The sequence below is a fragment of the Gossypium arboreum genome, chromosome 12 (genome assembly GCF_025698485.1).
Source record: "Gossypium arboreum isolate Shixiya-1 chromosome 12, ASM2569848v2, whole genome shotgun sequence".
Lineage (NCBI taxonomy): Eukaryota > Viridiplantae > Streptophyta > Magnoliopsida > Malvales > Malvaceae > Gossypium > Gossypium arboreum.
In genome coordinates, this window is record NC_069081.1 from 96,367,372 (window position 1) to 96,389,836 (window position 22,465).

The following is a 22,465-nucleotide window of genomic DNA, read 5'->3' on the forward strand; positions in this document are numbered from 1 at the left end:
TTACAATCCCACTTCAACTCATTCATTTTAAAGTTCGTTTTAAAAATTGTAATTTAAACTATTTAATGAAAAAAAAAGAACACTAATGAAAGATAAAAATTTTTAATTTGAACTTTTTAATCCTAAGTGCATACATTTTAAGAAACCATGATAAGAGTCCGCTGTAGAATTGTCAGATTTTAAGTAGTCGACAAATGATCGAGGTACACTTAACATATTTTGAAAAACAAAATCATCAAATTTACATGAATTATAAAATAAATCAGATTTTAACTTGGTACAAAAACACATAAAATGTGACGATAGACGAAAAGACATACACCCCAAAACCTTTCGAATATACTTGAAATTAAAATGGAGCAAATCCCAAATCAGCTACACAAAAAGCAAAAGTCAATCCTAATCTGATATGTGCCTTCAGTTTCCACGGTGTACAAACTACAAATCCCATCACTCTTAAAAGACGCTGCAAATAACACAAATGACATTCTTCTTCAACCATGCCATTCTTATATCAGATCCGCCACATTCATTGGCATTTCGTCTATCTGGGTACTATAATACTGCTCTATATCTCGCAGAATCTTGATGTCATCACTTTTTACAAAGTTAATGGCAACACCCTGCACACCACAACTACATTATAATCTTGTATATATACATATACATATATATAAAACAACCAGAGAATGACAATTTAAGCAGGGAGTAGATGACAGCAATGACAAATCAAGAATATACAAAATAACAGTTTCTTGTAAACATGAAACATTATATGCAATGGATATAAGAAACGGATAACCAAGTTAAAAACACTTTTCATCACAAATCGAACTAAATAACAAAAGAAATACCTTTCGTCCAAAGCGACCTGAACGACCAATCCTGTGGATGTAAAGCTCTCGATTATTTGGAAGGTCATAATTTATCACCAGGGACACCTGAAACCAGCAAGTAAACTTTAGCAAAATAGGTAAGGAAATTTATCACGACTTCTGAAAGTTCAAAAACCACAATGCTTTTCATTACAACACTTATTTCCCCCTTGGATTAAGGAAGCATGTCGATCAAGGAAACATGATACACACTTAATTCTAGCATAACCACGACCTCAAGGCATTTTGTGCACAAACCAACCAGGAAGTAGAACCATGCCTTGAGGTTCCACTACTACTACTATATATAAACCACACTCTGAAACCCCACTATACTTGCATCAAGCTACATTTTCTGTTCTGGAGAAAAAGAAATTTAACATTTACTCAACTAAAAAGCATGTAACTAGCAAAATACATGAAAAAAATGGCAGGCATATTAATCTCCCGAGACTTGCCTGTTGAACATCGAGCCCCCTGGCCCAAACATCTGTTGTGATAAGAACACGGGTTGCACCATCACGAAACTCAGCCATAATCACATCTCTTTCCTTCTGAGGCATATCTCCATGCATTGATGATACTGTGAAGTTATTGCTACGCATCTTCTCAGTTAGCCAATCAACCTATCACAAAAGCAAAAATCACACAGGCAGACCTCAATACAATAGCATGTACAAAAACTAGTATAATTAGGAACACGGTTAGAGAGGTTCCTGTTCCAATGTTGAAAAGCAAAGGCATTATGCATGTCTATAAGACTCGGAAGAGACCTTTCGTTTTGTATTGCAGAAAATCACAGCTTGGGTGATGGTCAATGTATCATAAAGATCACATAGTGTATCGAACTTCCACTCCTCTCTTTCAACTGCCACAAAAAATTGTTTAATACCCTGTAACAATGAAAAAAGAACAAAAGCTTGCATCAAATCCCAAAGTATTAGTTGCAGATATTCCGCTAGCATAATAGCTTTTGATTACCTCCAGAGTCAACTCATCACGCTTCACGAGGATCCTTATAGGATCAGTCATAAATTTACTCGTCATTTCCAAGATCTCATGAGGAAGTGTAGCAGATATTAAACAAACCTACAGTAATTCATTAATTTAAAGCCAATAACAAACTAGATAAGGAGAAACAATGCAACAGAATTGTGCCTGCCTATACTGCAAATGCCAGAATGTTGCAAGATAACAGCAGCAAGACAAATAAAAAAGGACCACGCCAACTCAAATTCAATTCAAGAATTTCAATATCAAGCATGAAACAGTAAGCAACAAAGACTTGTCGAACCAAGAACTCCACAACTGTTATAGGACTTTCCAGGTTTGGGATTCTCACTTTTTTGAAAGGATAGGAAGAGAACTCATAACAAAGAATAGAGCAAAGTTGGAGGAAAAGGCAAGATGAGAAAGTGACGGAAGAACCTGAAGCTCTGGCGGAAGATGCCTGTAGACATCATAAATTTGATCTTTGAACCCTCTGCTCAACATCTCGTCAGATTCATCAAGAATCAATAGTTTAATAGCCCTAGTACGTAGGGTTCTCCTCTTTATCATATCACAGACTCGCCCAGGTGTTCCCGACACAACATGAACTCCGTTTTCTAGCTTCCTTATATCTTCACCGACACTTTTACCTCCAATACACGCGTGTGCTTGTATGTTCATGAAATCACCAATTGTCCGTATCACTTTCTCTGTTTGTGATGCCAGTTCCCTTGTGGGTGACAAGATCAATGCTTGAACCCTGATATAACACCAGTTAACATTATAAACATTGAAGATTCCAACGACATAATAAATTGAAGACTAAGCCTTGAAAGATGGGAAATCCATCATGAGATTTGGAGCCTCAAAGACTAAACCCTAACTTACCATTAAGCAATTTATATTATTTCAAAATTAGGGTTTTAGCTATCAGGTATCTAAGAATTAGGGCTTTCAGGGAGCAAATGCACATCAACGTATAATGGAAATCACCACAAAAGAACTGATTTCAAATATATATATATATATATATATATAGAAGTAAAAGTAAAAACATACTCTCTGCTAGCGGTGTCGACCACTTGGCAAACGGTGAGGGCAATCATGGAGGTTTTGCCGGTACCAGACTGGGCTTGCGCAATGACATCACGGCCGTTAATTATGGGCATGACCGCTCTCTGTTGTATGGCAGATGGCTTTTCGAAGCCGTAATTATAGATTCCACGGAGGAGATCGTCCTTCAACCCCATCTGATCGAAACTCAGTATGGGCTCGATTCCTTCCGTCGTCTCGAAAACCAACTTATCATCGTCGGCACCCATACGCCGAGCCACACGGCTGGTTGTCGCCGCCGCAGCCATCCCCCTAGTTATTTTTGGCACTGGCTAAGCTTTCTCTCGAAGTCGAAGGTGAACCAAAAAGAAAATATTAATTAAAAAAAAAACTTTTTAAAAAAAGGTTTGGAAAAGAAGAGAGGGCGGGCTTCAAGGAAATTCAGAAGCTGAAAATTCCATTGGAAGTTGGGTTTTGATCAGCAGAGCATTTTAACTTGGCCATTTGGATGAAGCCACGTGTCGTATTAGTGACGTGGCTAATTTTTTCGTGCTGGTTTGCGTGGCTTTGAAGGCGGTGAATGATATCCCTCGTAGTTTACAAAATTTAAAGGCTCGGCTCACCTCTAACCCGGCTTCATCCAACCTACATACTTCTTTATTCAAGCCTGGCCCAAAGCGAGCTGCAATCAATTTTAAAGATTTCTTTTAAATATTTTAGTACGAGGTTTTGTAATTTGATATGATGGTCCTTCTCTCACCTTTACTACCCACTTTATAATATACATATTAATTCTTGAGAAATGTCCATAATAACATATTCTACCTATCCTCATTAGACCTTCTCACCTTTAAGCCTTAATGACTACTTAAGGATTACAGGCCTCTCCCCTATCAACTCTCATAGGATCTCTACCTCAATTCATTATATTCTAGAATGACACAAATTTATAATTGTGCTTGCTTTCAAAACTTTTTTCGGAATAACGCAAATTATGAAATTAAATATTTTGAGGCATTACAAATTTAATTGAAATCGTGTTAAAGTGACTTAAATTATTTAGCAAGTGAATGGTTATTTACATTATGGTATATATAATAGAGCTTTTAAAAAAAGTTATCAAAGCTAGTGCATTTATAAAACCTAAAAGAGTCGCAACTAGAGGTAAAAATAAAACATCAGTGCTTGCAACCTACTCGAGTTTTACTAGAACAAATTCAAACTTGATTCAGTAATTATTAAGTTGAGCTTGAGCTTGAGCAGCTTAAGTTATCAATTGAACCGAATTCGAGCTTAATGATGCTTGAGAACGGCTCACGAGCCTTTTAGAGTTTTTTCATATTTAAATTATATTATTACCCTTAATATATATTATTAGCCTTAAGTTTAATTATTAAGTCGAGCTCGAGTAGTTCGATTATTTACTGATCGAAAATCAAGCTTAAAAATAGATGTTTGATCAAGTTCAAACCAAATATCGAACTTTAAATTTTGAGTCGAATTCGAACTTAGTAATATTCGGACTTAGCTCAATTTGATTACGTCCATAATTACACGAGTGCCTTATGAGAATTACATGTATAACAATGTCAATAGACAAAGCTTTGCTTATCAGTGGTACGACCCCAAAGACACGAATTTTGTAATTGGCAGACATAAAGTTAAAACTTATTTACATGAATTATCACAACGTGACTTATATATGCTCATCTCGTCCCTTTACAAGTTCAATGTAACTCTTGACAATTACTTTAACACAAACACTTGCATTGAAGCATGAACAAGTTAACAAAAAGAAATAGATGACTGGATGTACACATTTAAATATATAGATGTTTTCTTAATTTAATGATTAATTTGATTTGGTATTGATTTAATCACTTTACATATTTATTTAATTGGATAAATATCTATTTTAAATTAAATAATGAATCTTTTAAACATAATTAAATTAAGATATCATATTTGTCACCTAAAAAAATAAGATATCTTATTATCTCATTATTTAGAACAAAATAAAATAAAATAAAATAAAATGGAAAGTCATCTTAACTTTAACAAAATTAAAATATCTCTAAAAAATTAAAACAGGTAATTAAAATTAACTAGGCATCTAAAATACTGATGTGGGTCAAATTTACCAAATAGAATACGTGGTTGGGCCCGACAATATGGGAAGCTCATTAGGGCTCATGGTTGGCGGCAATAAGAGTCCTTATTGGACTTAGGTTGCCGTCTATGATGTTGCATCTATGTTGGACTTTTCTTTTTTATTTTATTAATTTCAATTAATATTAGATCTAATCAATTCCCTATAAAGGTTGAATTGAAAATGTGGGTTGAAAATCTTTGAATCTTTAAGACAAATCTCTCTCTTAATTTTTCAATTGAACAATCAAAGTGAGGTAGAGGAGTTTACTGAAATTTTGGAATCTTTTGAGAACATGTCGAGCCAGAGTATCAACTTGGACAAATCTATGGTTTACTTCAGCCCCAACACCCCTGCTTCTCAACGCTCGACTTTGAGTGGTTTGCTAAAGATGAAGGTGGTGTCTAATTTGGATGGTTACCTTGGTCTGCCTATCCTGATTGGTAAGAAGAAGTTAGCAGCCTTCCAAGGCATCGTGGATCGTGTGGCTAAAAGGATGGATAGCTGGTCTAAAAGATTATTGTCCAACGATGGGAAGGAAATCTTCATTAAGTCTATCCTTCATTCTATTCCCACTTTGCGTTTTTGGTGTTTTATGCTCCTGATGGTGTCTTTGAGGAGATCCAGACTTTGATCAGGCGAGTATGGTGGAGGGTAAGGAGAGCAACAGGGGTTGGAACATGCTGGCATGGGACTGGTTGTGCTACCCTAAGGGAATGGGGGGACTTGGCTTTAGGGACCTTCAGCGGTTCAATGTGGCTCTCTTGGGCTGGCAAGTTTGGCGTCTTATAATTTGCAAAGAGACGCTTTACTACAAAGTGCTGAGTGCTAAGTATTTCCCTGACGGTGATGTCTTTAACCCTAGGAGCATGGACAAGCCCTCATTTATGTGGCAAAGTATTGCTAAGGCAGCTAGCATTTTGCATGCGGGTTTTGGTTGGAATGTTGGCAACGACAGGAATATTAAAATTTGGCATGACAACTGGGGCTTTGAAGGGCTGGCAGGTGATTCCATTTGTCTTAATAAGAGGTGGGTCTAGGAGAATATGGTTAGTGAGCTGTTGAATGATAGTAGGGACGGCTGGTATGAGAATAGGGTCAAGGAGCTTTATGGCGACTACTTAGGGGACCAAATTTGTAAAATTTCCGTTATTCATAATGGACCGAATGACAAACTTATTTGGTTCTCTAACTCTAATGGCTCTTTTACGACTAAATCTGGCTATTCGTGGTTGACCCTCAAGCACATCGGGTATGGTCCTCATCAGGTGTTCTGGCGGCTTACGTGGAAGCTTCAAACGCTCCCAAAGATCAGGATTTTCTGCTCGCGCCTGGGTCACGAGATCTTCCCTACGAACGAAAAGATAGCTAGTATTCAGAGTGGTTTTGATAGTTCTTGCCCGAGGTGTGGTTTGGAGAAGGAGACTTTGATTCATGCCTTAAAAAAATTCCCGATGGCTCGGGCGGTGTTAGTGCACAGAGGTCTTAACAATAACCTGTTTGAGGGTGATTATAATCGGTGTTGCGATGGGATTGAAGGAACAGTACAACTGCTAAATAAGAAGGCTCTGTCATATTTTATTACCGTTCTGTGGAATATTTGGAATGGTAGGAATAACCGTATTTTTCGTGGTGTGGAAGAGGAGGCCAAGACGACTTGGGAGAGACCTGCTTCGTTGAGCCACGATTTCCGTATCTTTAACCTGCTGGAAAATCCTATGTTGCCGCGAAAGTTAGAGGATAAAGCCTGAAATAAACCTGCTTAGGGATGGGTTAAAATCAATTTTGATGCCTCTGTTAATGAAAACAGAATGTATTTTGGGCTGGTGGCCAGGGATGCTGACGGTTTTGGGCGTGATGGATAAGGAGGTGCAAATTGATTGGACGGAAATGCTGGCGCTGGAAGAAAGTATCTATTTTGCTCAGTCGAAAGGGTGGAACAAGATGGAATTGGAGACCGATTGTGTCAACCTTGTTAACTGGTATAATAAAAGAGACTCTGATTTGACTACGTTTGGTCATCGCATGCGTGAAATCCATATGAAGTTGGATGCGTTTAATTATTTTATTTTTAAGTGGGCTCCGAGATGTTGTAATAAAATTGCGGATAAGCTTTATAAGTTGGCTATGACTAATATTTGTACTGTAAACTTTAGCATGGATTATCCGGCGGATATTCATGATTTAGTGTTAAATGATGCTATAAAATGAGTTTGACCTTTGGGTCATTTTCTTTCAAAAAAAAAAAAGAAAATGTGGGTTGAAATTAAGAAGAACCCTAGCCACCTATGTATGGATAGTATTTTGTTCTTGAAATTATTTCGTTACACTTCTTTAGAGAGTAATTGAGACTAAGGTACTCGCAGTATTTCTCAAGGTGCAACTTTGACTAATTTTTAGAGCCTTTTTAGGCTGATTTAGGAAAAGTGCAAAACTAGTAGTTTGTATATTATCCTTCCAATGCATTTTATGAAAGCGGTGTAAATCTTTATGGGCAGTTCAAGATAGATCATAAATCAAATTTTCTTACTAGCAATTGTTGGAAAATTTAGACATTACATATATAATAATGATAATTACATGTTATTATTTATTATCATGATAGGTTAGCCCAAATTAAAGGTGATCTAATTTGGTTAGAATTTTATTGGGCTTTTAATTATTAAATAAAGTATGGGTCAAATATGCGTAGATACTCTTCTAATCAAATTCTAATTAATGATAGGTTAATTAGAATTTAATTAGAACTAATATGCTAAGGTTATAAATATTAGGGTTATGGTCCCCAAATTATACACAATATATCTTTTCTAATCTCCCATCATTAGGAAAGAGAGAGCAGATATTCTCTGAATTTCTTGTGTGTTAATTTGGAAGATCAAATCCCTAAGATCTAGAAAGTTTCAAGGAATCCATGGATTCAGGTACGCTTCCGCATCTAGTTTTGTTCTTGATTTATTCTTAATGATTTGACATGACAGATCTTGGTTTATTAAGTTATATTATAGATTTATTTTATAAATCCCAACTAGTGGTATCAGAGCCTCATCATATTGAATCATTGAGAATTGATTCGGGTTCTTCATTTGAATAATTGATTCATGAAATATGTTATTTTTGAAGATTTATATTAAAGTTTTTTTATTATCTTAAATTCATATTAAAAAACATTGGGTGATTTTGAATTAATAGATTCAATTATAAAGTTTAAAATATTTGTGTAATATTATTTGATACCTATGCTTTTAAGCTTTATTTGAAAATATTGCGATTCAGTTCTGTAAGGCATGTGATTATTATTATTTTTAATCCTATATGACATTTAAATATATATATATATATATATATAAATGTATATATAGAAATTGATTCATATACATGTTTTGTATATATAAATAAATATATAATATATGCTTGCTTTGATTGGTTTAATGTATGTGGTTTTGGAAAATTATATAAATATATATATATGTTTATCTTTTAATTTGATTGAAAGATGAAATTAAGGTAAATATTTTGGAATAAATAAATTCAAGTTTTGGCTTTTAACTAAGGATGTCTAATATTTTAAATAAATTAGTTGAAACAAAATGCTGCCAAAGTGACCTCCTTTGTGTAGATTAGTTTATTTGAAATATTAAGATGGTTATATGTTTTTGTAATTCATGCGTTTATTGATTGACCCAAAGGTAAGTTAATATTTGGCAGAATTACAACGATATCTGTGGTGATAAATGTGTGACAATTATAAGGTATTTTATGTGAGCAATAAGTTAGTCCAAAGATTAATTCATTGCTTGACATAGTTTATTGTCAATGTTTGATTTTTATTGTCAATGTTTGATTGCTACAATAAGAGTGCCGCTTACTGTTAATATTACTGTCCAAATACTTGATATTAATGTAATGTTTGGTGTCTTGAGATGTGATTAGCCATTATCTTGAATTTATTGTTTACTTATGAATATTGATTTAAGCTTGTTTTTATTCTCTATTCAGCTAATTCATCTTCTGCTGCCACAATATTTGCTAATATAAATTCTACACCCATGCTTAATGGAACTAATTTTAAGGAATGGAAAAGGCACTTACTTATAGTGCTTGGTTGTATGGACATAAACCTTACACTAAGGGAAGAACAACTTGCACCTCTCACTGCGGAAAGCACCCCTGATATTAAGAGGGACTTTGAGAGGTGGGATCGTTCAAATCACACGAGTCTAATGATCATGAAACACAGCATTCCAGAAGCCTTTAGGAGCACAGAATCTGAAGAGATTACTCAGGCCAAAAGTTTCCTTGATGAAATTGAGAAACATTTTGCTAAAAACGATAAGGTTGAGATGACATCACTTCTGACTTCTTTGGTGTCTATGAAGTATAAAGGTCAAGGAAACGTAAGAGAGTACATTAAGACACTTAAGATCAAGCTTTCTGAGGAATTTCTTGTTCTTATGGTTTTGGTATCGCTTCCTGCACAGTTTAACCAATTTAAAATTAGTTATAACTGTCAAAAGGAGAAATGGACCCTAAATGAGCTTATTCTCATTGTGTGCAAGAAAAAGAAAGGTTGAAACGTGATAAGTCTGAAAGTGCTCATTTGACCAATGCCCCTAAGGACAAGGGCAAGAAAAGAAAATATCAGAATGAAGCTGTTAAGGGTCCAGCTCAAAAGAAACAACAACAAGCTACAGAGAGTTGTTTCTTTTATAATAAGTCTGGACACGTGAAGAAAGACTGTACCAAATATCGTGCTTGGCGTGTAAAGAAATGTATAATTCTTAATTTGGCCTGTTCTGAGATTAATTTAGCTTCAGTACCTAGAAACACTTGATGGATAGATTCTAGTGCTACTACTCACATAAGTGTTTCTATGCAGGGTTGCCTGAGTTATCGAAAGCCAAGTGATGGTGAAAGACACATCTTTGTGAGCGATGGAAAATCGGTAGAAGTGGAAGCAATTGGGCATTTTAGGTTGTTATTAGGAATTGGTTTTTATTTGGATTTAAAAGACACTTATGTTGTATCGTCATTTAGACGGAATTTAGTTTATGTTTCTTCGTTGGAAAAATTTAGATATTATTTTTCATTCGGAAACAATCAATTTAATTTGTCTTTAAATTCAAATGTTATTAAAACTGGATATTTAAATACCTATGACAACCTTTAGTTGCTAGAAATAGTTGCATCCTATAATGAAACCTTGCATGTGGAATCACGTGGTATTAAACACAAATTAAATAAGAAAAATTCAGCATCATTATGGCATAGGTGCTTGGGTCATATCTCAAAAGTTAGAGTTGAATGCCTTGTGTCTGATGGTATTTTAGAGTCCCTTGACTTCACAGACTTTGATGTTTGTGTCGATTGCATTAAAGGAAAATAGACCAAAACTAAGAGATTGGGTGCAAATAGATCTTCAGACGTCTTAGAATTAATTCATACAGATATCTGTGGGTCATTCCCTACGGCATCCTGGAATGGTCAACAATATTTTATAACATTCATAGACGATTACTCACATTACGGGTACCTATATCTTATTCATGAGAAATCTCAGTCTTTGGACGTGTTCAAAACTTATAAAGCTGAAGTTGAGAATCAACTCAACAAAAGGATTAAAAACGTCATATCTGATCGTGGTGGTGAGTACTTCGGTAGATATGATGGCTCAGGTGAACAATGTCCAGGACCATTTGCGAAATTCCTAGAGGAATGCGGTATTGTCCCATAGTACACCATGCCAGGATCACCTAGTATGAATGGTGTAGCTGAAAGACGAAATAGAACTCTTAAAGATATGGTAAGGAGCATAATTGCTCATTTCACCTTACCTGAATCCCTTTGAGGAGAAACATTAAAGAGAGCAACTTACATTCTGAACAGAGTACCCAATAAAGCAGTTGCAAAAATACCTTATGAGTTTTGGACAGGTAAAAAACCTAGTTTAAAACACTTTCACATTTGGCGATGTCCAACTGAGACCAGGCCTTATAGGCTACATGAAAAGAAATTGGACTCCAAAATAGAAAGCAACTACTTTATTGGTTATTCTGACTGATCTAGGGGCTATAAATTTTATGATCCCATAATAAGGAATATTTTTTAGACGAGAACTGCAACATATTTTTAGGATGTTGAGTTTGGAGGGAGAAATAAAGTTAGAGACATTGCTTTTGAGGAGGAATTAGATTCTAACTCAATTCCTACTATCACTTTTGACGATGTTTAGGTTCTTATACCTATCATTGATCAAGAAGTGAATCCAGAACCTCTGCAAGACAATGTTGAACAACTTCTCATTCAAAATGAGGTAATTGTTCCAGAAGAACAAACTCAACAACAACAAGAACAAGTGTCATTAATGAGGTCCACAAGAGAAAGAAGAAATGCTATTCCAGATAATTATATTGTATTTCTCCAAGAACATGAGGATGATAATGGAATGATGGAAGATGATCCAATCAACTTCCATGAAGCGATGAAAAGTTTCAATTCTCAAAAATGGATTGATGCCATGAAAGATGAGTATAAATCTATACAAGATAGTAAAGTTTGAGAATTTGTCTCATTACCTGAAAGTGCAAAACCAATTGGTTGTAAATGGATATTTAAAACCAAGAGGGATGCAAATGGTGATGTGGAGAGGTATAAGGCACACGTCTTGTAGCTAAAGGATATACTCAGAAAGAAGGTATTGATTTTATAGAGACTTTCTCTCCAGTTTCATCGAAAGACTCCTTCAGGATAATCATGGCACTTGTTGTTCATTTTGATCTTGAATTACATCAGATGGATGTTAAGACTGCATTTCTTAATGGTGACAGTGAAGAAACAATTTATATGGTGCAACCGAAAAATTTTGAGTCGAAAGACTCAAAGAATATGGTTTGCAAATTGACAAAATCCATCAATGGACTCAAACAAGCTTCCCGTCAATGGTACCACAAGTTTCATCAAATAATTATTTCGTTTGGTTTTGAGATGAATATTGTTGATGATTGTGTGTATCACAAATTCAATAGGAGTAAGTACATATTTCTGGTTTTATATGTTGATGACATTTTGCTTGCCACTAATGATATAGGCTTATTGCACGAAACCAAGAGGTTTTTATCCAAGCATTTTGAAATGAAAGATCTTGGGGACGCCTCTTTTGTTTTAGGAATTCAGATACATTAAGATCGATCTCGAGGTATTCTTGGATTATCACAAAAGAGCTATATCGATAAAGTACTCAAAAGGTTTGGCATGCAAAGTTGTAGACCAGGTGACACCCCTGTTGCTAAAGGGGACAAATTTAGTTTTACTCAATGCCCTAAAAGTAACCTTGAAATTCAAGAAATACAAAAGATTCCCTATGCATCAGCTGTTGGGAGTTTAATATATGCTCAAGTATGCACGCGTCCGGACATTGCGCACATTGTTGGGATGTTAGGCAGATATTTAAACAACCCTGGTATAGACCATTGGATAGCAGCCAACAGGGTTATGAGATATCTTTAGAGAAAAAAAGATTACATGCTTACTTGTAAGAGATCAGATCTTTTAGAGGTCGTAGGGTATTCTGATTCTGATTTCGTTGGATGCCAAGATAGTAGGAAATCTACATCAGGCTATATTTACCTCTTAGCCGGAGGAGTTAATCTTGAAAAAGTGTCAAACAGACACTTGTAGCTTCATCCACTATGGCAACAGAGTTTGTAGCATGCTATGAGGTATCAAACCATGGAATATGGTTGCGGAACTTTGTCATGGGGCTGCGTATTTTAGAGAATGTAGAAAGGCTACTCAAATTATTTTGTGACAATAAATCAGCAGTGCTGTATTCCAATAACAACAGGAGTTCATCTAAGTCAAAGCATATTGACATAAAGTTCCTAGTTGTAAAAGAAAGAGTGCAAAATGGTAAAATATCCATAGAGCACATTGGGACAAACTCCATGATAGCGGATCCACTCACAAAAGGTTTACTAGCTAAGGTCTTTCATAAGCACACTACTCACATGGGTGTTACATTATTTGAGGATATCATGATTTAGTGGGAGTTTATATTTCAGGCATTTATGTATTTGGTTATTTTTTTATCAGAAATGAAGTATTCAGTTTATTCACTCTGTTTATTATTTTGAAATTGACCTCACTTAAGTTTAAAGAGGACTAGTTGGAAATAGACATGTTTAGATCATATTGCATGTAATTTTCATGCTACACATCCATACTTGATCTATGCCACTTGGTTGTGTTAATATACGTGATCATGGATGGATTTAGTTACGATATATGTAATGAAAGTCGCCTTAGTTCTATGTTAACATAATTAATGGACGAGATTGTTCGGAATACCTTTTGGATATGAAAGTAAAATTGAGCTCATAAGGTTATATAATGACATGTAATTATAAAGTAATTAGTATATATATAAGGTCCAAGTAGGAGATTGTTAGAAAATTTAGACATCTCATATATAATAAGGATAATTACATGTTATTATTTACTATCATGATAGGTTAGCCCAAATTAAAAGTGATCTAATTTGGTTAGAATTTTATTGGGCTTTTAATTATTAAATAAAGTATGGGTCAAATATGTGTAGGTATTCTTCTAATCAAATTCTAATTAATGATGGGCTAATTAGAATTTGATTAGAACTAATATGCTAAGGTTATAAATATTAAGGTTATGGTCCCCAAATTATACACAAGATATCTTTTCTAATATCCTATCATTAGGAAAGAGAGAGCAAATATTCTCTGAATTTCTTGTGTGCTAATTTGGAAGATCAAATCCCCAAGATCCAGAAAGTTTCAAGGAATCCATGGATTCAGATATGCTTCCGCATCTAGTTTTGTTCTTAATTTATTCTTGATGATCTGACATGATAGATCCTGGTCTATTAAGTTATATTATAGATTTATTTTATAAATTCTAACTGCAATTTCGTATTCAAACATATTTAGGTACTATATGTAGAGGATTTATTTTAAATTTAATAAAACAAAATTAATATTTTCGTCAACTATGACTCTCTGTCCACATGTTTCGATGTTGCTCACCAAATATATTAGAATCTGATGGGTTTGCTAGGGTAAGCATTAGAGGCGAAGTTAGAGGCAAGTAAGAGACTTGACCCTTTTTTAAATAGGCATCTTTCATTTTGAATCTCTCTAATAACTCAATTTAACCTTTTAATCTTTAGGATAAATGGATAAATGAAAATTTTGTACTAATAACTTTTTTAAAAATTAATTATTTAATTTAATTTTTTTAAAATAAAATTTTAATGTTGGACTCCTCAAAATTTTATAATTTTATTTGGTCCCTAAAAAAAAGCTTGACTTGTTCCCTGGTGAGCATGGTTTGTGTTGATGTTGGCAAAATGCATGATACGGTGGTGGTTAACACCTAATGACATGGGCTTTGATTATTTTGATGATGCTCATATTTGATGTTAGAGGGCTTCAACCTTTGTTCTTAAAAGATCTGGAGCAAGTGTGGTGTGTGGTGTGTTTCATGTGATTTTTTGACTGTGTAGATCAGAAATATTCATGAGTCGAATTAGATTAAGGTTTAATTTCAAAATACTTTTTAAGCTCAAACTTAATTTTAAGTTACCCAAAAAATTCGTTTAATTATTTAAAAATAATAAAATATTATAACTATATTTTTAATTTTTATTTTATAATTAAATTTTAATTTAAAAATATTTTTTATTTAAATTGAATTTAAACTGAGTCTACTAAACTTGAAGTAAAAAGTCTTTATTGAAGCCCGATCCAAATTGAGTCAGGCCTATTAGGCCGGGCAAACTACCAAGTCCTTACACAGGTTTAGTGTAGGCTTATATTATTATTATTTTTAACCAACAACAGTAACTAATTTTTTTGCCATAGTATTTTTTTAGGAAATAAACGTACATTCTATTTTCATAAATATATGTTAAACTTCCAATCACATAACTAAAAAAAATGAAGTCAAAAACAACCACCGCACTACTAACGCTTCTAGTCTTTTGTGCCTTCTGATTTGCCTTGTTTGCTTTGAATTAATTGTTAAAAAAATAAAAAAGAAAAGTAAATGAAGATATCAAATCAAACATACCAACAGTCCCATCATTTCCAATCCGTTGTATGAGTGGTGTTGTGAAAACAAAAAAACATAAACTGACAATTCTACCCTTTCTCAAATCTCATCACTCCCTCCTTTTACTCCTGCAAACCAATACGACGCAACTTTGTTACCTCCATCCTACACTACTTACCTTTTTTAACTTTTTTCTTCTTTGAACAAAACCTTTTAACATTTGGGAAATTTCATATTATTCACATTATAATTTAGCTGTTTCGACCTACGCCATCCTCCATTTTTAATTATAATATAAAAATTTCAAACATATTTCAAGTTTTTATATTAAGATTTATTCTTTTTATTTTTAAAAATAATTTTTTATCTTTTCTATTTTAAAATTTAGATTAATTGTTAATTTTTAAATATTAGCTACTGTAATATTTTAAAATTTATTAAATTAGTAGTCATATAATGAAAAATATAATAAAATTGAATTTAATAATGATTTTAACAAGATTAACAATTGAACTTACGTTCTTAAACGTGAAAAAGTAAATGGACTAAATTACTTCAAATAAAAATAAAAGCTTCACTTAATAGGTGGAAAGAAATTTTAAAATATGAAAAATAGAAATGATAAAAAAAATAGAAAGATGAAAGGTATAAATTTTCTTTTCATAGATGCGTTTGGTAAAGATGAAAAATGGAAAGAAAAATAATTTTCTTTTCATCTATTACTTAGTAGAGTTGAAAAATAAAAAGAAATAAAATAAAAGATTTGAAAAATACAAAAATACATAATTTTGAACTAACATGCACATCTCTGTCATTTTCTTTCCCTTCATCATTTCAATTTGGAAGGATCAATTTTATGTATTAGGATAGAAAATGATAATCTTGTTCTCTTTCCCCTCACTTTTCTTTCCTACCAAAAACATTTTAAATTTATTTTCTTCCCTCTTTTTCATTATTGAATACCAATGGATTCGCTGTTTGCTTACTAGCTTGATATAATTCGGAAAACACTAGTTTTCTCAAAGCTTCTTGTTTATATCTCTCATCAAATGGTGTTATTCAGTAATGTCTATCTAGTGGACTCCACGCTAACCCAAGCGAGCATTCATATAATTGTCCTAATGAGTTGAATACCATATCAACAGGTCTTCCGTATTGCAAATAAAACATATCCTGTCTAGGTAAAATTTTTGAAATAATCCCTTTATTTTCATGCCTTCCGATTACTTTATCGTCTATTTTGATTTCTCGTTTTTGTGAAATATATACACGAATCGTTTTCGAATTATAACTAGAGCCCCTGTTTTCAGGACCTATCTCACATCGATGACTCGACCCCTCCAACATACACGAAAGAGCTAAATTTCAAATATACAAATAATACAATATATTTCAACTAATGTGAATATATATATATATATATATATATATTCTTTTAAAGTATAACTAATAGGTTTTCTAAATTTATATCTAATTTAATATGGACACGTGTCAAAATTACTTAGTAAAACATATTTATGTGCCAACATATATATATATATATATATATATATATATATATATATATATATATTGTTAAGGAGATCCAACAATACTTACATACATGTATATATATTTTAGATTTTAATGTCACATTACATGATTTTATATATTTAATATTTAATTTATTTTTTAATTACATTAATTAGCATAAAATAATATTTTGTATTTAAATTATTAAATTTAATTAAAATATATTAATTTATTGATTAAGTATTATAATAAAAATTTTAAATAATAATTAAAATATTTTTAACTATATTCAATATATAACATATTCAAATAATAACTGGAGTTAGAATTGTTGGCAGACAGGTTGTATTGTCATTATCTCTAACCTTTTGGTCACTTCCCCTTTTATGGGATTTAATAAAAATTTATTTTGGCTAAGAAAAAATATAATGTAGTTTTATTTATATAATTAATTCAAAGTAATATTATTTAAAATGGTAATTAATTAATATAAATAAATCTAATATTAATTAAGTGATAATTAATATGTTTAAAATTTTATTCAAGTAATAACTCTATTTTAGATTAATAAAATTAACACAATTTTTGTTTAAGTGAAATTTTTTAACTAATAATTGTAAATTATAATTATAAATATAATGATCATAATTTTTCCTATATTTTATGTTTAGAGTTCTATTCAAGTGATAACTTTATTTTAAAATTAGCACAACATTTTTAACTAATAATTGTAATTATATTTAAATGTGTAATTATTATAACTTCTATTAAATTATTATTATTATTATTAGGCATAATGACTTATTTGGCTCTCCAACTTTATAAAAAGAAGTCATTTTAGCCTATATTTAAAATTTTTTGCCTCTTTTAGCCTTTTAACTTGTATTATTTGTCAAATTATCTCTAAAATGGATGAAAAAGTTAACGTTTATTAACCTCGTTGACATGGCACGTGGATTGCCACATGTAGCAATTAATTATTTTTAAAATTAAAAAAGATCATACCTTTTAAATAATTTTTAATTTTAAAATAATCTTTATAATGTTTTAATTTAAAAAATTAATTAATTGCTAACATGACATCCATATGTAAGTTATGTCAACAAAGTTAAAAAATGTTAACTTTATTTATTTATTTTGGGAAGATTTAACAAACAACGCAATTTTAAGAATCGCAAAAGGTGAAAAATTAAATGGATGGCTAAAATAATTTTTTTGTAAAGTTGGAGGGTTAAATAAGTCATTATGTCTTATTTTAAATGTAAAATTATAACAACTTCTATTTTATTTTAACCTTTTAACTAATAATTCTAAATTAAATGTTATAATTATTTTTATATTTAGTAATATAATAGAAAATAAAGTGTATCTTCATCCGTCCAAAAATTTTTCCAAATTTATGTTTTTATGCTTATTATAGATAAAGTAATAATAAAAGTGTTACAAAAGATTTATAAAATATCTGTTGTTTAATTTTAATTACAAAATACATTTAAAATAATATTAAATTTTATCTAATATCTTATAGATTAGATTGAACATCGGACAAATCTATATATTTACTATCTAAGGCCTAAGCTTGATTGGATTTGAAAAATAATTTGAGAATGGAAATATTAAATTTAAATATTATATATTTGTTATTAATATTGCAAACATATAAAAATTCTAATAATGAAATATTTTTTAATTTATTAATATCATAATAAAGTTGTATATGTCGAATTTTTGTACGAATTAAAGTTTTATTGTTAAAAAGTTTGTAGTGATAAGTAAGATAATTAAAATATGCATAGAATTTTATATTACAAAATAGAAAAAAAAATTTTATTTAATTAATTGAAAATGTAATAGTATTTATTGAATTAATTGGAGGCTGTATTGTTTTATTAATAAAAACCTCTATATATAAAAATAAGAATAGCGATAAATTGTTACATTTAAAATAAATTAAGTTAATTGAGATTTAACTCGATTTACATTGACATTGTTGTTAGTAAAGGAGAACATAAGTTCGAGTACTTTGAAGCGAGGTTAGAGAGAAATTATAAGTAGTTCTAGGCATTGTATCTAAAAAAGAAATAAATATGCTAAAAACATATAATGAAATTAAGTTTCAAAAAATAAATTAAAAAAAAAAGAAGATAAAATAATAGTTCAAAACTTAAATAAAGAGAATTTTCTCAGATTTTAAAATTTAGCTCCAATGGTTAACATAATTATTATTAATTATTAAATTTATTGATGTGATATTTTAAAATAAAAAAATATTTATTATTAATCATGCAACTAAAAAAGAACTTGTAAGGAAACAAAATTTAATAAGACAAATTTAATAGAATTAACTCTAAACTCTAAAATTTGAAAATTGAAATGTAAGAGGACTTAATTCTTGAAAATAAAAGAAAGGTTACATTCTAAATTTGTGAAAAGTAAAAAAACTGATGCAATTTTATCATATTGTTTTAGATGTTTAGTGTGGAAATTAAGAAAATTCAAAGGTTGAGTTTTTGGCGACTCCCTACCGTGGCCCCTAAAATGAAGAATGTAATGTTTATATCACTTTTTTGCATATCTTAACAATCAGATCCAATCAAAAGATGTGATATGAGAAAGAAAATGTAATCAAAATGTAAACTTGGGGTGAAAATACAACCTGAAGTATGCATATAGAGCAGTGAAGTGAAATAATAAGTAGAAATTACATAGAAGCATACCTTGTAGAAGCCCAAAAGCCGAGAAACAAAGAAGCAAAAGAAAAAATAAAAATAAAAATGGGGCGTCCATGATTTCCCACAGCTTTCTTGAGCTTCATATCCACTGACTGAGGATTAATGCTTCCAGTAGGAATAGAGAAGAGAAGGCATGCAGAGCCAGAGAGAGTAGCCAAGTTCAAGAAAGCTGTGGAAAAGCATGCAACCAAACCCCAATTCTTCACTCAAATTACCATTACTCTCTCCCCTGACCTGAATGAACCAGAATTGTTTGTAACAAACAAAGAAAGCCAAGATAGATAAAATGGTTATGGGATTGGAAGGCAGAAAATAATAAGCAGTGTGTGAGTGGGCACGGATTCTGAGTCCTTCGCCTACAACCTACCACCAATGATATGTCGACACGTTTCAGACAAAAAGGGCTATACAATCAGTGGGCCCGTCGCCCTACGCTACGCTGCCACTCCCGTTCATCTTTAATTTCTTCGCACATCTTTGGGTAGGTTTTCTTGAGCGAAAATACCAAAAATATATTTATATTATTATTTTAGCTTTTTATTTGAATTGGTGTTATGGAATATTAATTTAATTTTAAAAAATTATATTATATTATTTGGTAATATTTTTAAAGTAATTTATATGTGGTGGAATTTAGATCTTGTTAATATATTATTTTTAAATTGATAATTATATTTCAAGAACATAGTTTCTATATATAGATAAAAATTTTAGCATATATATTTATGAGAATAAGTAAATTAATAAAAAAGAAAAGGTAAAGAAAAACACCCTAATATATTCTGCAACGTCACTTCTTTGCTTGGTTGATAAACCTTATTGAAAGTATTTTTTAGTCAAATCAGTCTGAAAAAATAGTAACGTCTTCTGTTTTTACTATACCCTTATAAGAATTCTATTTGTTGAGTTTAACAACTATATTACTAGTATATTAAATATTTTTATAATAAAATTATTTGATATATTGTCGATGTAGTTTTTAGACTGTACAAATAGTGTCAAAAGATTGACTAGTGTTTAATAGTTGGATGATAAAATATTAAAAAGTAGATATTTTAAAAATGACTCATGTAAAATTTTAAAGTTATTTGTAGAATAAAAATATTAACTGTCAATGTAACAAATATTCACTCTAAATACAATAATAATATTATTAATATATCATTTTAAAGATAAACTATACAAATAGTTATCCAATTATATTCGTGTTCTTATTTTTGTTTTCCAACTTTAAAAGAAAATTAATTTAGGCATTAACATTTTTATTTGTTCCTATTTGGTCACTTGCCATTAAATTGACAATGGAAGTGATGACGTGACTTTTTTTTAATTGGTATAATAACATATTTAATTCTCAACACTTACACATTCCAACAAATTGATCTTAATTCTAAAAAATTCAATAAATTTAATTTTATTCATTTGATTATAAAATCATATTCATGGAAAAGTAAAATATAAAAAGAATCATTACTTTCTCACTTTTTCACATAAACCCAAAAAACAAAAATGGCAAAGATTGTTTTGGTCTCAATGATCATGGTTGTTTCAATCCATTCCGTCATGGGCGACGCCACAACGTCAACTGCACCGTCAATGGAATCAGACGCTGCAGAAGCCTACGCGCCAAGTCCTGACGAACAAGATAATTGCAAGGAGTCATGGATTGATTGGGCCAAGGACAAGATCAGCAGTATTGGGGGCATGTTCTCTTAATATTCACCATCGTCTTCACTAGCATCGGGACCAGCATTAGCACCAGTTAGCTCACCGGCGGCAGCCCCTGAATTCAAAGTTTGAGCCGCACCTGTCGCTGTAGGCTTTGTTTAGGACGGGATATAGCATCTATGCAACTAAATATCAAAGCAAAGTTGAGTATATTTTGACTAATTCACTTGCTTCTTGTCCTATAATACCGAGTTTGAACCGGAGAATCACTATTCTTTTTCAATTAAGAATTTTTGTTTCTTCAGACTTTTTATGCGGTTCAAATTAATTATTAATAAAATGTTATAATATTGGAAAAAATGTTGATATTATAATCTCTCGTAAAAAAAAAACCCTAAGATCACCTTATTTTAAAGTAGTAGTATATATATATATTTAGTAGACTGTCGGTGAAGTTTTTAGACTTCACAAGCAGGTTAAGGGGTTGACAAATATCTTATAGGGAAATAGTAAAATATTTTTAAAAAAATACATGACAATTTTTTTTAAAGTTACTTGTGAAATAAAAAAAAATATCTACCATTCTACCAAATACTAACCTCAGAAAAAAAAATCTTTGCCATTCTTATTTTTTGAATTTATGTAAAAGAGTTAGGAGAAAGTAATGAATTATATACTTATTATTTTTATGAATATGAATTTATGACTAAATTGATAGAACTTGTAAATATGAAAGGTTAAATTTATTGAATTGTATAGAATTAGAACCAATTTGTTAGAATGCGTAAGTATTAAGGACTAAATATGTTATTATACCAATTAAAAAAAGGTCACAACATCACTGTCATTATTAATTTAACGGTGGGTGACCAAAGCAAGAACGAATACAAACGTTAGTGCTTAAATTGAAAATTTTTAAAATTAAGTGACCAAAGTAGAAACACGGGCATAATTGAGTGACCATTTATATACTTTACCCTTCTTTAATTGCAACAACTAAATTTATATATTTATTTAGATTCAAGTGCAAAACTGATTTGCAAGTCATTGTGCACTTATAATTTTTAGACATAATGACTTATTTGACCGTTCAACTTTATAAAAATATCATTTTAACAATTTATTTAATTTTTCGTCTTTTTAGCCATTAAACTTATATTGTTTGTCAAATCACTCTAAAATGGATAGAAAGATTAATGTTAGTTAATTTTCTTTGTAACAATTTATTAAAAAATTTAAATTATTTTATATTTTTAAATAATTTTAATAATTTTAATTTATTTAAATAATTTTTATAATTTTTAGAAATTTTAATTTTAAAAAATTAATTAATTGTTAACATCAACAAAGTAAATATCGTTAATTTTTCATTCATTTTAGGTGATTTGACAAATAATACAAGT

The 22,465-nt window shown here is 31.0% G+C and overlaps 3 protein-coding genes and 1 long non-coding RNA gene across 4 annotated transcripts; 2 read left to right on the top strand and 2 right to left on the bottom strand.

Annotated features, from left to right (window-relative positions):
• Positions 1–217: 217 nt before the first annotated feature.
• Positions 218–3,491, bottom strand: LOC108476621 (eukaryotic initiation factor 4A-3). The gene is made up of 7 exons (XM_017778889.2): positions 2,925–3,491; positions 2,304–2,625; positions 1,857–1,964; positions 1,649–1,768; positions 1,334–1,501; positions 855–941; positions 218–623 (listed from the first exon to the last, which is right to left on the bottom strand). The coding sequence occupies exons 1-7, from the start codon at positions 3,224–3,226 to the stop codon at positions 510–512; spliced, it is 1,221 nt and encodes a 406-aa protein (XP_017634378.1). The 5' UTR covers positions 3,227–3,491; the 3' UTR covers positions 218–509.
• A 1,871-nt stretch (positions 3,492–5,362) lies between these two features.
• On the top strand, positions 5,363–6,107 carry LOC108478074 (uncharacterized). The gene is made up of 2 exons (XM_017780506.1): positions 5,363–5,648; positions 5,695–6,107. Exons 1-2 carry the CDS (start codon positions 5,363–5,365, stop codon positions 6,105–6,107), a joined length of 699 nt encoding a protein of 232 aa, XP_017635995.1.
• A 6-nt stretch (positions 6,108–6,113) lies between these two features.
• On the top strand, positions 6,114–6,818 carry LOC108478073 (uncharacterized). The gene has a single exon (XM_017780505.1). It carries the CDS (start codon positions 6,114–6,116, stop codon positions 6,816–6,818), a length of 705 nt encoding a protein of 234 aa, XP_017635994.1.
• An 8,120-nt stretch (positions 6,819–14,938) lies between these two features.
• On the bottom strand, positions 14,939–19,759 carry LOC128285637 (uncharacterized). The gene is made up of 2 exons (XR_008276154.1): positions 19,380–19,759; positions 14,939–15,278 (listed from the first exon to the last, which is right to left on the bottom strand). It is a non-coding gene; the product is annotated as an uncharacterized LOC128285637 (long non-coding RNA).
• Positions 19,760–22,465: the final 2,706 nt, after the last annotated feature.